The sequence below is a fragment of the Microtus oregoni genome, unplaced genomic scaffold, assembly GCF_018167655.1.
Source record: "Microtus oregoni isolate MIOR12 unplaced genomic scaffold, Mior012 000000F_ref0000247, whole genome shotgun sequence".
Lineage (NCBI taxonomy): Eukaryota > Metazoa > Chordata > Mammalia > Rodentia > Cricetidae > Microtus > Microtus oregoni.
The window spans coordinates 30,751,692-30,771,989 of NW_024543059.1; the positions used below are offsets into that span (position 1 = coordinate 30,751,692).

A 20,298-nucleotide genomic window follows, 5' to 3' on the forward strand; every position below is an offset into this window, starting at 1 on the left:
TTCCCATTTACATTTTAAGATATCCGTCCTGCCCTTTTAACCCCAAACCTCCTGCAATCATCCCAATCCTCAGACAGAGACCAGGTCTCAAATCCACTGCTGAGGCCCAGTTTGAGGAACTTTCCACAGCTCTTCCACAACCTCCAGATTTGGTGCAGAATGTACCTGTACGTCTACCTGGCTAACTGTGTCCACATCAGACATGCAACCAAAAGAAATGGCCATGCGCTCAGATTTCATTGCAACAACAACAAATAGTATGAAAAGTTAAGACAGTATAACCCCTCTCTAAATCTTATAAATCCTCCCCCAAGTCCTATAAATCTCCAATGGGAATTACCTGTAAGAACCCAGGAACACAAATTACAAAAGAACAATCATAAACTTCATCAAAGAATTCAAGGAGTTTAAAGAAGACATAAACAAATAACCCAATGAACTTCAAGAGAACGAACACATGCCTGAACGGTGCTGTCTTAGTAGGATTTCCATCGCTGCAACAAAGCACTATGACAAAAAGCAAGTTGGGGAGGGAAGCGGTTATTTGGCTTACATTTCCACATTGCTGTTCATCACTGAAGACAGTCAGGCAGGAACTCAAACAGGGCAGGAACCTGGAGGTAGCAACTGATGCAGAGACCATGGAGGGGAGCTGTTTACTGGCTTGCTTCTCATGACTTGCTCAGCCTGCTTTCTTATAGAACCCAGGACCACCAGCCCAGGGATGGCATCACCCACTATGGGCCGGGTCCTCCTCCATTGATCACTAATTGAGAAAGTGCCTTACAGCTGGATCTTGAAGAGGCATTTCCTCAACTGAGCCTCCTTCCTCTCCGATGACTCTAGCTTATGTCAAGTTGACACACAAAACCAGCCAGTATAGATGCCCAAAAAGTTATAAAATTAGACTGACTGACTGGAAAAAGCAAGTCAGGGTTTGAAAACGGACTTGAAGAAAGAGATGTAAATTTTAAGATAAGCTTTCCTGTATCAAGAAAAAAAATCTTGTTCTGAATTTGATGGAATTGTTTTAATCTTATAATTAATTGGGACTTAATGGTTACGATGACTATGTTGGGTGTTCCATTTGCTTTCCACTCCGAGTGTCTCCATTTGTTTTCTCTGGTTTTGTTCATTGCCATTTTGTACTTTACCGCAGATCTGGGCTGTGAGGGATTTAAGTTCAGACCTAATTTGTTCCTTCTCCCTTCTCATTTCTTGTTATTTAAATTTTCGTTCTATGAATTGACTTTACGCAGTGCTGAGGGACATAAGGATATCTTCAGCGATTCTATACAGTGCATAGACCCCTGTAGGACGTCCCCTTCCGTTTTCCTTCCCTCCCCACTAATGTTAGTCCCTTTGGCTTCCCGAGGCAATGTCACTTATATTTTCATGTCATGTATACATACATAATTTTATGCTGGTAAACATATATGATCCAGATATGAGAGAAAAAGTGATAGGCGTATAACATGGCATGGACGTGATAACACGGAATGGGTATGATAAGATGGAATAGGGAACACTCCTGCGTTGCTGGTGGGAGTGCAAACTGGAACAGCCCCTTTGGATATTAGTGTGGCAATTTCTCAGAAAATTAGGAAACAACCTTCCTCAAGACCAAGCAATATTACTTTGGGGTATATACCTAAAGGTTGCTCAATCGTACCACAAGGACATATGCTCAACTATGTTCAAAGCAGCCTTGTTTGTCATAGCCAGAACCTGGAAACAACGTAAATGCCCCTTGACTGAAGAATGGATAAAGAAGATGTGGTTCATTTACACAACGGAGTACTACATAATGGAAAAAAATAATGACATCTTGAGATTTGCAGGCAAATGGATGGATCTAGAAAACATCATATTGAGTGAGGTAACCCAGACCCAGAAGGACAAATATCATATGCGCTCACTCATAAGTGGCTTTTAGACATAAAACAAAGAAAAAGCAGCCTACAATTCACAATCCCAGAAAACCTAGACAACAATGAAGACCCTAAGAGAGACATACATGGATCTAATCTACATGGGAAGTAGAAAAAGACAAGATCTCCTGAGTAAATTAGGAACATGGGGACCAGAGGACAGGATAGAAGGGGATGAGAGAGGAAAGGAGGGGAGCAGAGAACAATAATAAATAAATAAATATGAAAAAAACTTACATTAAAGATCTGAGAATTTAAAAACCTGAACTTTCAGTTCTGTAATCTCCCTTTCCATCTGTGGTATATAGTATTCTCATTCTCATTAAGTTCTGCATATTGATATTTTTTTCTCTGTAAAGCATCTCACGCACAGGGAGTATTGAAGCGTGTTCTTTGATTTCAAGCTACATGAGCATTTTTATTTTTTTTAACTTTTCTTCTATTTGTTTCTAATTTAATTATATATGGTGGTTATTATTTTCAATCTTGAGAGCTTTACTTTATGGCTCAGAATATTGTCTGCTTTGGCAAAATCTTTCTGGACCCTGAAAAGAAGGTGCAGCCCGCTGTTACTGGGTAGAATTCTGATGGACCGCACATGCTAGCTAGGGGGTGGGGCTGTGTAGTCTTGTTTGATTTCTGCCGAGCCACGCTGTCAATGTAAAGGAAGAGTGGCATGTTCGAGGTCAACGAGGGTTTGACATCCTGTAATCCATAGGTATATTGGCATTCTTACCTGTTGTTTTTGCCAGTGTTTGTCTGATGTAGTCCCAGGTCTTCTGTCTGGAAAATGCTTATTTGGAACAGCTCCTGGTAGATCGGGAGCTCCATCAACCCTCATTGGTCCTCCTTGTCTTGTAAGGCATCATTAAAGTCGAAACTGTGGCCTGCTGGGCACGCAGTGATGTGAAGTAGTTTCTTATCTTCGGAGTGAGCCTAACCGGTATTGAGCAATTAGTCACAATTTCTGTGTATTCATTGCTAAATTTCCTTTGCTCTCATTACAGTTTATGTGACATGAATATACCCACTCTTCTTCTTCTCCTTGGTGTTTGCAAGGTTTCTCCTCTATATCTTCTTATTTTTAGCCAATCCCTGCCGTTGAAGGGAATTTCATATAGACAGAATGCAGGGCGTTTGAAACGACATTGTCTAATCCATGTTTTTCATGAGCCTACTTAGGCTTTTCACATTTAATGCAGTTGGTGATTGGTAGTGCTCCAATGTGCGATGTTATATTTGCTTTCTGTTGATTTTCTCCTTTCGGTTCCTTCATTTCTTTTACTGCCTTCTGGTGGGTTCCATGCCATTTCTTAGAGTTCTTCTGGGCTGCTTTCCTGCCAGCAGCGGATACTCACAGAGCCCTGGCTCCTGCTGTTTCGCTGTCTTGGGCGTGGGAAAACCTAACTTGGCTTAAGCCTCTTGCTGCTCACTCAAATGTGTGCCACAGTTGGTCTAAATATCCCTGTGTAGTTTTGAGGATTGCATCAAAGAAGTGATAATTTAATTTCATTCCTCTCTTCTTCGGTTTTAGTGCTGAAGAGTGAATCCAGGACCTTGTGTATATCAGAAAAGTATTCTATTACTGAGATATCTATCTATCTATCTGTCTGTCTGTCTGTCTGTCTGTCTCTCTGTCTGTCTAATCTGTCTATCTGTCTATCATCTATCTATCTATCTATCTATCTATCTATCTATCTATCTATCTATCATCTATCTATCTTCTAGACTAATTTTGTTCAATTTTTAATTGACCCATACTTGAACATATTTACGTGTTCATGAGTATATGAATTATGTAACGATGAAACTGAGATAATTTAGTATCCTCTGCCACCTCAGACATATATGGTTTCTTGGTGGTTAAACATTTGAACTCCTTTCTAGCTACTTCCATCATTTTCTTCAACCACACAACATCATTTGAAAACCGTTATTGTCCTTGCTGGTCCTTGGGTTCTTCTTGCATGGTCTCCTTTCAGGAGCATTCTTGTCACAGGCTGCCCTTTCTGTTTCCCTTCGTCTATGGATGTGATTTGGAATGGATACAGGAATCTGTTCCGCTGAGCTGCTGGTTTCTGATGTGAAAATCACATTTCGCCTCTAGCGCCACTGTCATTTCTCTCTCACAACTTTATAATTTTTTTCCTACTCAGGGAGTTTAACTTGTTGCCATATATTTTAGCAGAGGCTCTCAGCTCCTAGGAAAGGACCCAGTACTTGAGCCTCCAGAGCAGTGGTTCTCAGCCTTCCTAATGATGAAACCCTTTAACACAGTTCCTCAGGCTGTGATGACCCCACCAGAAAATTATTTTCATTGCTACTTCTAACATAACTCTAATGTTGCTACTGTTATGAATCACAATGTAAATATCTGTGTTTTCTGATGGTCTTAGGTGACTCCTGGAAATGGTCATTTGATTCCCAATGGGGTCTTGACCCACAGGTCGAAAACTGCAGCTTTAGAATGCATTCTTTTGGTGAGGGGAGGGTGTGAATTTCAGCTGTTATTCCTTTGAATACATGTGTGTGTGTGCCTGTGTGTGTGTTGTGTATGTGTGTGTGTGTGTGTTGTGTGTGTGTTTGTGTGTGTATGTGTGTGCACGTCTTCCCTCATTCTCCTTCTGGCGACACAAGCTGGAGCTTTGTAATGTGGGGTCCCAAGGATCTGTACTTCGCTCTCCAGTCTGTTTTTTCCTCTGGTGGGTGACTTTCTCTTGTCTAGGTTTGTGGATCTTTCCTTCACATGTTCTCTTAAGTTATGGCGCCCATCAGTTGGCCTGACTTTGTCTTTCCATCTTAAGTTCTGAACTTACCAGGTCCACCTTTTACGTGCTGTTGTTCCTTGGAAGCTATTTCCCCTGCCCCATTTGTTTCGAGTATGTGTGTAATTGCCTGCTAGGGGCTTATTTGCGTCGTGTCTCCTATTTTCCCTTTCAAGCCACCCAGCTGGGGAGCCACAGATCTCTTTGCTTCGAAGCAGGGGGAAAAGTCCAGGCTCACAGGCTCTCTATAGCTCTCTCCTGACTCCACAGGAAGAGAATTCAGCACAGCCCGGAAAGGTGGAAGTCCTGGCTCTCTCTGTGACCAAAGAGGCAGACTAAAGGTCATAATAAAACTTCCCCAATTACCATGTACAGCTACCACTGCCTACCTTGACTTCCCCTTTCCTGCTCCTTTGGTTAGAGCAGGCTTTTCTTGGGGCCCTTTTCTTTTGGGAATCTACTGTCTATTGAGTTTCCCTTGTATCAACTTTCTAGAGGGATTCATGGAAGATGGGGGAGGGCAGCTCACTGCCATGCCACGTTTTGTTTTTTTTAGGATTCTCAGCTACGCTGCCATTCTGCTTCTTTTCCCCCTTAGGATCTTCCGTTGTTTTTTTATAATTCCCAAGAGTCTTGGCTGTGCTCAGAATGGAACAGGCAATAGGAAGAAATATATCTTCTTCATCTTGCTTCAGAACCAGAAGTCTGTCCTATAGTTTTGGAGAATCACACAATTACATTCTCTTTTCCAACAGACCCCTGTGTGCTGTGTAGTTGGGTTTTCCCTTGTCAAAAACATTTCATGTTCCTGTCTATACTGGTTAGATTTTATTGCCAATGCGACATGAACTAGAGATACCTGGGGAAAGTGAACTTTAATTGAAGAATTGTCTCCATTAGGTTGGCCTGTGGGCATATCGGGGGGGGGCTTTTTCTTCATTGATAAATGAAGTAAAAGGACCTAGCTCAATGGGGGGATATACCTTTCCTAGGCCAGTAGTCCTAAGCTGTATCTTAAAAGACAGTTGAGAAAACCACAGGCAAACAAAGCAACAGGCAGGTTTCCTCCATGGCTTCTGCTTCGCTCACCTTTCTTGAGTTCCTGCTGCACGTCTGCACTATGGATTATAACCTGGGAGATAAAATAAACTCTGTCATTTTAAAGTTGGCTAGGGCATGGTGATTGTCACAGTACAGAGCAGAGACATAGAGAAAGAGAAGAGGAACAGAAACTGAGTGGAGCATTGTGCAGAAGACCAGACTGTTGTTTGGGGAAGATGCTGAAAACATTGGAACACTGGGCTGGAAAGTTCCCCGAGCACTCAGAACTCAGGGAGCTGTTCTGTGGGAGCTTAGACAATAGGAACATAGAGAAAGATGCAGACAACAGAAGCCTGGCTGGTGAAGTTTTCCAGGGAAGCAGAGCTGTGGCAGGAGCTGGTGACATGGCTGATTGGTAGGAGCCCTTGCTGCTCTTTGGTTCACAGAACCCACGTGACAGCTAACAACAGTCTCTGGAACTCTAATTCCGGGAGCTTCTATGCTCTTGTCTGGCCTTCTTGAACTTACATGCATGTGCTGTACAGACAGACATGCAGGTAAAACACCCATGCACATAAAAAAAAATCAAAGTAAAGAAATAATTAAAAATTTAATTTGGAAGTGAACTTTACTGGGGCAAAGGATGAGGTCAGCTGGGCCTGAGAAATCAGCTGTGCTTCTTGAGTGACTGGCATCACTGAGGTGGAATCTTCTAGGCTAGGAAGTGTTGCCTCAGGGTCAGCTGTGGTGCAAAGGGGACCAAGGCAACAGATCCAGCTGGCAGCCGAAGTTGGCAAATAATGTATAAGAGCTGCCTAACTACACTGGGTTTGAAGCCATGAAGGGGTTATGGAGGGCAACTGAGGCTTGGTACCCTATGACATGGCTGAAGTCTCTACAGGGAGGATGGGGAGACCATTAGTGACGGTACAGCTCAGGTACAGTGGACTCCCTGAGAGTTTGCAGGGCATGGGACAAGTACTAAGGACAGTGGCCGATGTGGAGTACAGTCTGGCTGTTTGTGGCTGTGGAAGGCAGAGCTGGAGAGGGGCTGATCAAGCCCTTTAGAGCCCTGAAGATCACGCGTGGGTTCCAGATGTCAGACACTGAGCTGCAGAGTTGGGATTTACACTGTTGAGATTGTGTTTTATTAAGTACAGTTATTTTTATATCCATATTCTTTCCTTTTAGAGTAAGAATGTATGTAACTTGTTTTTCATTTGAACAGGAATCCATAGTTATGACACTTGGTATTTGAAAGAGATCTTAAACTTTCAAAGTATTGACAGTTTTATCAATTGTGGAACTTTTAAAAGCTGGATTGTGCTTTAAATTGTGCTATTAATGATATCCTTAGATCTTAGGGACAAACAAGAAAGCAAAGGTTATGGTTTAACAGCGATGTGTTTGTGTATCAAGTTGACAAGATAGGGCTTTTCCTAGTCGGTTTGACACAAACTAGGGACACCTGGGGAAAAGGAACCTCGATTAAAGAATTACTTTTATCAGACTGTCTTATGAGCATGTCTATGGGACATTTTCTTGGACCCTAATCAATGGAGGAGGATTCAGACCTCTGCTGGAGGGACATCCTTGGACAAGGAGGCCCGAGCTGTATAAAAAGGTAACTGAAAAAGTTACGGGGAGCAAGCAAGTAAACAGTGTTCCTCCATTTTTGGTTTCTTTTGTTGAACTCTGACTTGAATTCCTGCTTCGTCTTCCCTGGGTGATGAAGGGTAATTTGTGAGATGAAATAACTTCATTTCTCCCTGAGTTGTCTTTGGCCATGGTGTTCATCACAGCAACAGAAAGGAGATTAAAACACCATGCAGGCTTCCTCTGGCTGTGTGCACGCTCTAACCCTGTCACGTGGTATTGATCAGACGAGGCATGGGCAGTGACTGGCATTGGTTGAGGGCTCACTGCGCAATCACCTCCTATTCTAAGGATTTACCAATGTGAAGTCATGAGTTCCTCATGATGACCTTCCTAGTCAGTCGCATCCCTACTCAAATCCCACACATATGCCATCGAAACACAGATGGAAGTCATGTTGTCTGTTACTTCTTTAGACAAGAGATGGTCTTAACTCACGATCCTTCCTTTCAACTCCCCCTAAGTGAGAGAGACTTTGTTGATAGGCTTATGACTTCCTTTGGAGGTCTGTAGAAGGATGATTCCAACTGGACACAGCTGAAGAAGGCATCCGGAGATTATTTTGGAGAGAAAAGGACAGTGAGAATTAAGCCCAGATCCTCACACATCCCAGACAAGTGCCAAAGAGCCAAACAGTGGCACTGTGTAAAATCTGTACCAAGTACAAGAATCTGGAGCAAACATGGATGATTGAAACAACCAGCCCAGTGCCCCAGACTCATGGACACGGCAAAGCCTGCTCCGGATCAGGCCCAGGGAAGTGGCAAAACCTTTCGCCAGTCATGTGTGGGTGTTGACAATGTGTATAGAAAATATAGATCTCAGCTTGCTTCTCTGGGTTGCTTACAGCCTGAGACCGCTCCCTTATAAAGACCTACACCTGAGCTTGGGTAAACCTACCTCCTTGTTCAGCTGCACACTGTAATCCTGCCTCCTTGTTCAGCTGTATACAAAGCCTGCCCCATTGATTTCGATGTATAAGATAAACAGAGCCTTACCCTCTCTGAGGAGTGGATGGGGGTGGGGTAGGTGGGAAGATGGAGGGAGTGGGAAGAGGGGAGTGAGTAGGAACTGGGATTGGTATGTAAAATGAGAAAAGATTGTTTTTAAGAATAAATAAGTAAATTTAAAAATAAAAAAAAAAAGATAAACAGAGAGTCCAGAGAGCTGCTGCTGTGTGCCCGGCACAGCCCCCGGCCCGCCTCATTTGTAACAGTCTCGGTATGGTGATCCTTTCTTCATTCCCTATTGCCCCAGCTGGGGCAATTCCAACTGTGCAGATCATAGCAAGAGGCACCCAAACGGTGTCCCTTGGCGACACAGAACTCACATCGGTCAGGTGAGGGAACACGCCCGTGAGAAACCTGAAAATAAAGAAAGGAGCATGACTCTGTGCAATGGGTGTGAAGCAGAGGACACGAAATTTAGAGAGACAAGTATACAAACTTTGAAGATTTTGAGGAACTGCAGGGATAGGGTAAATATATGACAGCATCAGTTCTTAGACTGCTACCAAGATTAGCTGAACCCTCCTCCTTGTCCGGCTGCATGCAATAAACCTGTATCCACATTCAGCTGCAGACAGTAAACCTGCCTTCTATGTTCATATGTATAAAATCAATACCCTGAGTTTCTGGACCACTGCTGGTGGAGCAGAGTCGGTGGCTCACCTAATCACGGCTTTTACATATGTGTGTCTGTATGTCTGTCATCTGCTCATTCCCTCACTACCCGAGTCAGGTTTCTAGGACCTAGCCACATGAGTTATAGCAAAAATATTTACAACCTGAATGGAAGATCATTTTTTTCTTAGTAAGATTCGGGGTCTATTCTTTTGCAATAGAGTGGCACATAGAGAGTCTGCATCTCTTTGTTCTCACCAGAGGCCTTGTCTCTCTGTTTTCCAGGCTAGGCTTCCCGATGATGCTTGTGTCCTGCACCATAGGGATGTGCTATCTCCTGATCGCCCATGTTGTGGTAGGATGGAATTAATAGCTAGCCATTGTCTGAAGACCAAGGGAAACCCGACCATCCCCAACATCAGCAGGGAGACTTCTCCACAAGACCTCTGCAGAAGACAAGGGGCTTGCCACACCACACGTGGGAACCGAGCTCGATCCATAACCATGCCGTTCAAGGAGATGATGGGAAACCACAGTGTCCTTTCCCTGCAGACCAAACATGAGAAATACAAGTTAACTCACCAAGATTCCCTAGAAAAATGTGTATATTTCAAAACCATTTCTTGCAGTTCTATATGAGATGGCACAAGCCCACCCAGGTTGCTGTGCCTTTCCACTGTCAATTCTCCAAAGGATAAACACAGGTTTCCTTTACATACCCCCCCCCCCCATTTTAAAATAGCCACCATTCAGTTTGTATTATACCCGTGAATATGTCTCTTTCTGGGAAGACACGCACCACTGTTAAGATAACATCTTGTATATTTAAAAAATAAAGAATCCTGCAACAGAAGCTTTTGCGATTTATTTGCCATAGTAGTTTAGTTGACACTGAACTGCATTTTGTCCGTTTCTATTTTTTTTTCTCTGGAGTTTTAAAATTAGTGCTTAGTAGTCCAGCGATTTGATTTGCAGAAGACTAGAAATGTCTTTCAAGTAGCTGTTTTATATTAATGGCCTAGAACAGTCATTTTCCATTGTGAGAACACACATGCTATTTCCATCCATTCGTTAAAGCTTGATTGATATGCTCGCCCCTCTTCTCCAGCTGTTCAGCAATGCTTTAAGATGTGGATCTTCTGTGCACCCACTCCATGTCAGACGGAAATATTAGATAGCGAGGAGCCAGAGAAAGCCTGGGCCTTGGCTGAGGTCTGCCTGCTTGTTTTCTGGTGCCCTGGCTGTGCCCCCACACTCCCTCGGGTCTCAGCTGTCTGTGTCTAACCGTGAGACGTGAAGGTGTCCACCGAGGACTCTATACAGAAGAGCATCTAATTTAAAAAGGATTAAGGAGCTTAGACTGCTTAGAAACACAATGTAGACCTTTCTAGTTCTATTTTCTGCTGCTGACTCTCTCAGGGTGGATGTGGCTTTTCCAGAAATTAGCACATGTATTCCTCAAGCGGCAACCTCCGTCCCTCCGGAAATGGTGCCCCTGCATGCGGGAATACCTCCGTTCTGCGCCTGAGTCCACTGGAGTCAGGGATTATCTTTGAGCGTCTTTGAAGAAGTGGTAGATAGCATGCGCCACATTTTTTATTTTAAACTCTGCCCTCAGCATTCCACACATTTGCCTGTCTGCAATCTTGGTACCGGATTAGCCCACGGGGAAAAGTACCTCCTGGTTGGTCCATCTCTTTTCCCTCCGCGTGCCAGAGTAGCCTTGATGTTCTTGCTCTTTTTGCTACGTCCTGCTCCCTTCTACTCCCCCATCAGTGCCTCTTCCCCATCAATGCTCAAGTCACACTCTTAGCTGCTTCTCAGTTCTTCCCATCTTCTTCTAGGCCACGTGGCTGATTCTCGTCCAATCTATCCTCAGACCCCTTTGGGCTTTCCCAACATTTAAATTCAATTTCTTTGGCTCCCACAGCCTTCTCTCTACTTCATTTCTAACTTCCAACCCCAGCTGGACCGTTAGTAACTGTGCTATTTCTTCCTCTCAAGCATTTCTCTGATGTCTCTTGTACTTCTGGCCACTTGGTTCAGGTTCTTTGCTGCTGTGGCTTGTTTACAATGTGACTTTTTTTTTTCTTTCCTTACCCATACAACTACAGGCAACCAAGGAATGCTGAGAGCCAGAGAAACAGTCTTCCCAGGGAAGAGCACATAAATTAGTTACCCAATACCAAATTGTTAGTTCTGTATATGCATACATACATGCATGCATTCATATCCAAGTGCATGAGCACACACACATACAGACATATATGCAACATTACACAGGCTGACCAGGCTGTATTTATATATTTAGACAGATTATATCATTATATAATTTGTTTTTAAAATTTGTTTAAATAATTTCATTTATTTAATTTATATATTATTCATATAACTCGAGAGATGGAGTACATGGTAGTTAGTGGCTGGAGAGAGGAAAGGGAAGGGGGAACGGATGCAATTAAATCTCAAAAAATAAAAATTTAACAACCAAAAAAGAACAATTAGGACATAAAAGGAATTAGCCGATTTAACTCATTAGGAAAAGGAAAAAAAGTCATTTCGGAATTTAAGGGAACACATATATAAAGTTAAACTGCATTGTAATAAATTTAGAACAATAATAAATACAGAACCATTTATATTGTATTAGTCTTTGTAAGCAATATAGAGCTAATTTATGTAGCCAGACTTGTGGGTCCTGGGCAAAGGCACTGCAATTTTATATAGTGGGCATAGAGTATCTATGTATATAGCATATAGTGTCTTAGGATGTCTGGGATGCTCAGCATGCTGAGGGGTGACTGTACTTTAAATATCAACGCCATTTTTGTACCTTAGAGTGAATCCGTCACCTTATTAAAAGACCTTCCGTGTATGCTACCCAGGTTGAGGGTGGGACGCCCAGTCTTGATCACGGATTTTAACTTTTTCCTTTGGTCACTGTTTTTTCCCTAGGGAAGAAGGAAAGCAGAGATAACCTTCCTCCCAAGCTCCCAACTACACACCGTACCATGATTCTGTCGCAGTGCACTCTGGGTAACCGATGGATTTTGGGTATCCTTAAGGAGACTAGGCGATGGGTTCCTTACAGGAATGTGATCACTCCTCCCGCAGGTGACCACACCTAAAAAGCCTTTCCCAACAGGGATGCGGGCTTCTCTGCTGTTCCAGTCCTCCCCCCCCTCGCCCCAACTCTATATATTTTAGGTCCCATCTCAGGCCACATAGAGCCTGAGGTGGTAGGAAGCAGCTAGACAGTCAGGGCAGAATCTGAATCTTGTGCCCTGTTCCCAGCCTCTTCCCTGGGGTGGAAACCGTCAACCATGCCACCTGGAATGATCTTTTGCAAGGGGAAGCATTGAAACTCCTCAAGATGGTGATTTCTTGGCCCAGAGGGTCTCACGACACTCACCAACATGTCTTCTACGCCATGCACCCTAACATGAGGCCTAATTGTGTAAGAGAGGACCCCAGTAGCTTTTGCTAGCCTCCAATCTCATACATGTTTGCCTCCCGTGGTAGAAAATCAACGGGGAATTCATGCGGGAAACGGATTTAGTTGTTAGGAGGGAGCAGTTGCTAAGAGATCAGAAGTGGTGGAGACGGAGATGCACTCTGCCTGGAGGGACAGAGGCTGCAGGGTGTCTGGAAGCGGACAATTGCGCAGGGTAGAAGCTGCCAGGAACATGAGTGGACCTCCCTCCCTGCCTTATGGATTCATTAGTTTCTACACTATCTTAGCAGAAATACAGCAACCCTGCAAGGTACCCGCCTGGCAGTGGACGGCCAGTGGCACTCAGACCTCAGGCAGACTGCCTAGTTCAAACCTTGGCACCCTTTGTCCCCTGGCAGACTCAGGTCAGGGTGCCTGAGGTCACCCTAGAGAGTTGTTAGATCAGGAGATGAACGACACTGCCCTGGCTTCTGGAGGGGAATTATTAGACGCTTATCTGCAGGCCAGACCTGTTCCTGCGTCCTTTTCAGGAGTCGCCAGAAAGTTCTTGTCTTCGTAAAGTTTCTTTTGTCAGGATGGAACACCATAACCGAAAGCAACTTGTGGAGGAGGAAGTTCCACTTCACATTACAGGTCGTCACTGTAGCAAGTCAGGGCAGGAACTCAAGGCAGGAGCCTGCAGGCAGGAATTGGAACAGAGGCTCTGAAGGAACACCGCTTACAGGCTTGCTTCCCATGACTACTTCTGCTTCTCTTTATACCACTCAGTACCAACCACCTGCCCGAGCGTGGCACTCCCCACAGTTGAATGGACCCTCCCACACCAATTATTAATCAAAAAAAAAAAGACCTAAGACTTTCTTAAAGACACATTTTATGGAGATATTTTCTGAATTGAGGTTCCCCTTTCTCAAATGATTCTAGCTTGTGTCAACCCAAAAAGGGGGGAGGGGAGAAGGCAAAAGACTACTTTAACATGACACAAAGAACAAATAGCAATTACCTGCTTTAATACCTGAAACATCAAGCAACTATATCCTGAGCTAAGCATTGTTGTTTAGGCAGATATGCAGTGACCACATAGAGTCAATATAGAGTCATATAGTCTTGAACTCTCTGACCTATGGTCAAGGTGAAAGGGATCCACCTCTGTGGGCCATCTCAATACCCAAAATACCCAGTAACCACACCCTAGGCCAAGATATCTTGTTTGTAGTCACACCTTGAGTCAGACCTCTTGTCACTAATTGGAAGAGCAAGAGTAGGCTTAAACCCTGGCCTTCAGTCAAGGTGGAGCGGACCCACTTCTGTAGGCCCCTCCAGTAAACAAAGGTCTAGAAGTTGCTCTGATGCCTGTGCCCACCTCAGGAGCTAAGGAAAAATACACAGCCTTGCATACAAACTTTTAACAAACATACTGGGCTTACACAAGCAGCACTGGGCAGAAAATAAGCCCACACGGTAGCCAGAGAAGCCTCCTCAAATGTTGGTTTTGTTTGCAGTCTATGAGAGAATGCAAAAGAAGTTTTCTAATTAGGAATCCTCTAACAGGGCCTCAGGAGGTGATTCCATTCCCTGAACACTGCACATCCCACCCGGTCTCCGTTCAAGACCCTGCTCGCTGGCCACGGGCTTTTAAATCCATGCATATTCTCCAGTGGACATTCATAAAATTACAGAGTGTGAACTAAAACACGGCTGTAGGGTTTTGGATGTCCAGAAGGTTATTTGGGGAACAAATGGAGACTTGTAGCTGGTTGAGTTCAAGCTTCTTCACAGTCTGTTTCGCTAGTTTTTTCTGGCATGTATTTTGCAGAGCTTTCCCCCACTACAGACCTTGTACAGGAAGCCCTCTTGTCTCCTCCTGCAGTCCCAACCCTCTCACAGGTATAATCCAGTTCGCACTGGCCTTTGGACGAGTGTGCTGAAGGTTGAGCTGACCGCGGACTAACGTTTGATTTCATAGCTTCTGGCTGCTTTGCAATGTGCTAACAGGATGTTCCACCACTGTTTAGAGTCTGCTGTCCGAGGGGACCATATCTTCCATTGCTCCGTCTCTCCTCATTGGCAATGCTCAACCTTAGCCTTGCCTCTCTCTCTACATTAGGTGGGTGGCAGATGTGTCCCCTTTTCTCCATCTTGTCCAGGCCTAGCCCGAGTGCTTCTTCTAGTGGACACTACTAGGGAAGGGAACACACTGCCTGCCTCTGAGCCAAGAGTGTCTTTGGGATCACAGACAAGTCTTCAAGGTCTATTTCTTAAACATCAGCACTTTTTTTTTTTCCAGCAAAAGTCAAAGGAAAAATGTTCAAGGCAGCTGGATAAAGGACATTTGTTGCTCTAAGTTTATATGCTGACTAATATTTGTCATGTGACTTTAATAAGGAGTATGCTATTCCAAACAATTTAGATGAGCATTTGAATATGAATCGTTTGAGATAACTCATAGTCACACAGTCACATCTGCCCTGATCTTTGTGCTCCTTAAAACATTGATGATTAAATCTCTGTGTCTCTGTCTCTCACTCTCAGAAAGGATTTACCACAAATAAACCCTCTAACCTGCTATATGACTTAGATCTCTCCTCCCCTCAACACCTTGTTTTTTTTCAACCCATGCCTACAAAGGAAAATACTTACCCTGGGAATGGTAGTGTTTGGGAGGGGGTTGTCAAAGCCTGGGCTCTAAAAGCCCCAATAAGCTCTGTTTGGCCCTAGTGTGCCAGTTATAGAGACAGGCAATAATGAAGAGCAGAGACAGATGGTCGAGAGCTGGATGACAAGCCTGGAAATTTCTCTCACAGCTGTTCAGGAACTGAGAAAGACCTTTAGAAGGGTCCCTAGCCTTGGGTGACTACCTCTTCATCCCCACATCTGGTCTCTGCCTATGCACAGCTAAGCTAGCAGTAGCGTGAGATAACTCACTGATTCTGTAGGCACTCTGCTGATTGCGCTTATCATGACTGTGTGCTAAGTGCTCCTCCACCTGTTGATTCTCTCCCCATGAGCTGGGGAGGTGGAAAGCAGGGGCTGAACGCCTCAGCTTTGCCTCTTAGCACCTGGCAAAATAGCCAGCAGACCGCTCAGCACAGCTACTCCCCTTCATTAATACACAATGAATGAGATTGGCTCCCTTTCCGTTGTTCCTTGTTGGAGGAGGCGGCCTTGTGCCGCCCTGGGGCCAAAGATAACCCGTTGAACAAGTGGGCGTGGTAACATGGCTTTGTGAGCAATGGCAGGGTGGAATCACTGAATTAGATCACCCTATGCGCAGAAGAGGGAAAGTTCTATCCAACTCCCAAGGCTGTCTCTCCCTGGGTTGGGTTGGGGCGGCAGGGAGAAGTTAAATGACGGGGCAGCCTTGCTGGTTGTAAGGGTTATGTCGTGGTGGGAGGTAGGCGAGTTAGCTGCTATAGCCTGGGAACTAGCATGGGGTCAAAGTCTTTCGGAGGCTTGAGTTGGGCCACCAGATGCCCTTTCTGGGGGTAGTTGGCTATGGGCCTGGGGCAGATAAGGGGTGTAACAGCTTTTTGTGACAAGCAGGAATGTATTTTACAAGGTTTCTGAGGAACGCTGGCTATAAGAAGCAATCCTTCTGTTTACCTGTCAGAGTCCAGCCTGAATTGAGTTCAGAATGTCGTTTAGAACATTCAGCGGTACTGCCATTTTGAGGGTATGTGTGTAGGCCCACTTTGGACCAAACATTCCGTTTTTTTTTTTTTAATGATAAGTGGGCAGAGGGCACAATCTCTAGCTTCTTAAAGCGGGGAAGGGATATCATGGGGATACTAAGAAAGCTGGGGTGCAGGTAAAAGGTGGGCAGAGTCGAGCAGGCAGGCGATGGTAGGAGACCCGGGATAACTCTATTAGATGCATCTGGTTTATTGACCATTGGATAATTTTGCCTGAAAGAACCTGAAGGGACAGTGTGCTGCAGAGTGTTACATCAACTTGACACAATCTAAAGTCATCTGAGAGGAGGGAAACTCGATTAAGAAAATGCCTTCATAAGATCCATCTGTAGGAAAACCTGTAGGCCATTTTCTTAACTAGTGATTGACAGGGGAGGGCTCAGCCCGTTGTGGGTGGGGCCATCCCTGGGTTGATAGTCCTGGGTTCCATAAGAAAACAGGCTGAGCGAGCCATGAAGAGAAAGCCAGTGAGCAGCAGCATCCTCTGTGGCCTCTGCAGCAGCTTTGGGCTCTAGGTCCCTGCTCTGCTTGAGTTCCTGCTCTGACTTCCTTGGATGATGACTGTGATGTGGAAGAGTAGACTGAGAAGTTGCTTTGCTCATGGTGTTTCATCACAGCAATAGTAACCCTAATTAAGACAGGCAGGGATCAATCATCGTTATGAGAAGGACCGGGAAGAGTGGGAGAAGGAGGGGTAGAAGACAGAGCCCCAAGGGAGCCCGAAAGCACAGCCCCTGGAAGCTGTAGTTTGTGAGTCAGATCTTGGAAAATTTTAGTCTTCTCTTCCATGTGTCCAGATGGTAGCATCATTTTTTATTAAGGAAGAGATGAGTGTTCCTTCTTTCAGCTGTCAGCAAGCCAAGGGCTTGCTGGTTCTGCAGGATCACCAGAGCAGGAGAAGGGAGCTGGTTGTGCAGGAGCTGCAGGGCTCAAGTTGATTGACTCCTGGATGATGTCTGACAGCTGAGTAAATAGATATAGACCAGAGACAGAAATGAAGTTAAGGAGCTTAGGGGATCTTTATCTCGGGTGTAGACTTGAAATTTCCATCCAGAGCCTGTTGACCTGTGACAGATGGATACGAGCCATGCCTCCCTACAGCGTGCATGGTGTTTGGAAGCCAACGAAAAGAGATAAAAGTTCTTTAGATATATCAGCAGGAGCGCTGTCTGTAATCGGCACTGAAATCCTCATTGCAGGGAAAGCAGTTACTGCAAACAGTCCAAGTGGATTCATGCCTTTGAGCCATAGCAAAAATAAAGTCTGGAGATTAGCAACATAAACATGACCATTAATCTGTAAGAAGACAGAAAAGGGAACAACAGGGGGAGAAGAGCTGGAGGGCCTGGAAGATGGTTGTGGGCTGGAAGCATGAACACTCTTTCCTCTCTTCTATCATTCACACATCACTGCCTGAAGAGGACTGGGTAGATATAGATTGGTACATCACCACCGTAAGAGGACCGGGTAGACACAGATGGACATATCACCACCTTAAGGCATTTGGATAGATAGAGATTGGACAGAGATGTTCTCAGCACAACACAATGTACTTTAAAGTCCATATCTGGAAAAGAAAACAACCGAAAGAAATTTAAAATTCTTGAGCCTGTGACTATGATCATTTTTTTATAAGAAGCTTTAGCATTCACTGTTTATAACTGTCACCATGACGGGCTTAATAACTTCCCAGAATTCCATGGATTAGTATGTTCGACTTCGAAGTTTTAATATCATATAACCCATCTGCAAGTTTCGTGACCTTCATTCACTTTCTCAGATCCATGCAATTTGTGGGATCCTACTGTTTCATCTGGAAATATCCCATCATTTCTCATGGGACACTGGAACCACGCCAGTAGTCAGTAAGAAAGTAGGAGCGGCATGGTTTGGGGTTTGCTTCTCCCTTGAAACCTGTTTGTGACTTTGCCTTTCTCAGCAGGAAGCCCCCACCAGCTCTTAGGAAAGCAAGGCCTGTTTTTCATACTTGAAACCAACTTAAGATGACAGACAATTGTGTCAGTTTTTAAGCTTTTTTAATTCTTGTTTACTTTAAGAGATTTGAATAATTAAACTTTTCTTTAAAGTCTCAAATTTGTGTTATCCGCAAGCAACATATCTTTCTTTGCACCCAAAGTTATTGTAAAGACAGAACTGACCTCTGGGCAGTGGTGGCGCATACCTCTAATCCCAGCACTCAGGAGGCAGAGGCAGGTGGATGCCTGTGAGTTGGAGGCCAGCCTGGTTTACAGAGCGAGTTCCAGGACAGGCTCCAAAGATACAGAGGAAGCCTGTCTAGAAAAACACAAAACAAAAACAAACAAGCAAACAAGACAGAACTGACCAGGCGGTAATCCTGGAGGGACTTGGCAAGGTCCCACTTCCTGCCGCAGCAGCAGGTGTCAGGGCTGTTAAATTGCCTGAGAAGATGGGGTCAGGGTACGATAAGGACAGCCATCAACACTCACCACAGAGATGGGATGGATAGGTTTTACTGGAGTGAGCACAAGTATAGACTAAGTGGTCTCTGGATCAATTAAAAGTGCTAGAGACATAAGTAGCTTGTAGGGACAGTCAGTCCACTGGGGGAGCCCAAGGTCACAGGATAGTTTTTAGCTGCCATATACATTAGTATCAATCTTTGACCACAAGACCCAGAAGATCGGAGAGATTTTCCTATGGAGGAGAAACCTGAGAACTGATCTACTTTGCTGACAGGACACAGAGTGGGTCAGCCAAGTCTCCAGTGTCCAGCCTGTCCACAGCTTGAATAGGGCCCTGTCAAAAACTGGTCAAGCGTGGAATAATTCTCTGCCCAGTGGCCAGTGTTGCCACACTAGAAGCAGGTACCAAGTCGAGTCCATTGGAGCCCCATCTCCCTGAGAGGGGGTCTGAAGGCTGCTGCCAGAAGCTGGTGTTTCTGTCTACCACAGGAAGCCTTCTTCATTCTTGCCTGCTCTCCCTTTCAATAAATACCTTAAAATGGCATATTCAGCAGACCTCTCTGGGTAGATTATCTAGTATACCTGATTTTGACTACTGTTTTACAATAAACAAACTTGATTTATTTTCAGTTACCTGCTTCAGGCGTAACTTTGACAACATACACAAAAGGCTAAAGCTTGTCCCTATAAATAAATTATATTTGTATTTCATATGACTGCAGACAGTTCTGAGTACATTTGTTATTTTGTAAGGTGACTGACCGTTAACTTGCATATCATAATTATCTCTAACTGTTTTCAATAAGTTAGTAAATTTTATAAAATTGGGTTTTTATAGATGTATCCCTGTTAAGGTTTAGCCTTAAAATTTATACTTTTGAGTTGAAAATCCTTTAGTATCAGAATAAACTTTAAACCATAAATACAGTACACAGAGGGACTGGGGAACCTCACTTTCCTGATCCTTTTATAGTGTAAATTTACAGAGTATCAGTTTCTTATAAGACTCAGTTTCTCCAAATAGCTAAAGCTTAATAAAGTCAGCAAAGACACAAGTGGTCAGACTTAATCCTTAACTCAGTTTCTGTTAGCCTGAGTAGACCTTAGGAATTCATAAAACTTAAGGACCAAACATATACTGTTAGTAAGACCTATTTTCCATAAATTAGAGTTAAGTCCAAGTTACCTATATAGTATGCTGTAACAAATCTATTTTTCTTAAATAAGGATTGAATCCAAGTTGTTGACTGAGATTTCTGTCACACACAGTCCCACAGCCGTTTAGTCCCAAATAAACACACAGAGGCCTACATTAATTATAAACTGATTGGTCTAGTAGCTCAGGCTTCTTATTAACACTTATAACTTATATTAGGCCATAGTACTTGCCTGTGTTAGCCACGTGGCTGGGTAGCTTTTTCAGTGAGGCAGTCACATCTTGCTTGCTCTGTGTCTGGCTTCCTCTCTGTCTGGGTGATGACTATAGACTGAAACTTCCCTCTTCCCAGAGTTCTCATTGCCCCACTTCTACTTCCTGCCTGGCTGCCCCGCCTATACTTCCTGCCTGGCTACTGGCCAGCAGCATTTTTAAAAAAATAATATAAGTGACAGGATAAAAGACCATTGTCTCACAGTACTTCCTTCTCCCCCGCTTTTTTTAAAAACAAACAAACAAACAAACAAACAAACAAGA

General features: G+C 44.1%; 1 protein-coding gene across 2 annotated transcripts in view; it reads left to right on the forward strand.

Annotated features, from left to right (window-relative positions):
• Positions 1 to 9,519, forward strand: part of Oca2 (OCA2 melanosomal transmembrane protein) — a 208,881-nt gene extending 199,362 nt beyond the window's left edge. For both annotated transcript variants that reach the window (XM_041656427.1, XM_041656435.1), the window contains exon 23: positions 9,301 to 9,519. In XM_041656427.1, the coding sequence (XP_041512361.1) occupies positions 9,301 to 9,385 (85 nt within the window). In that variant the 3' untranslated portion in view covers positions 9,386 to 9,519. The remainder of the gene's footprint in view (positions 1 to 9,300) is intronic.
• Positions 9,520 to 20,298: the final 10,779 nt, after the last annotated feature.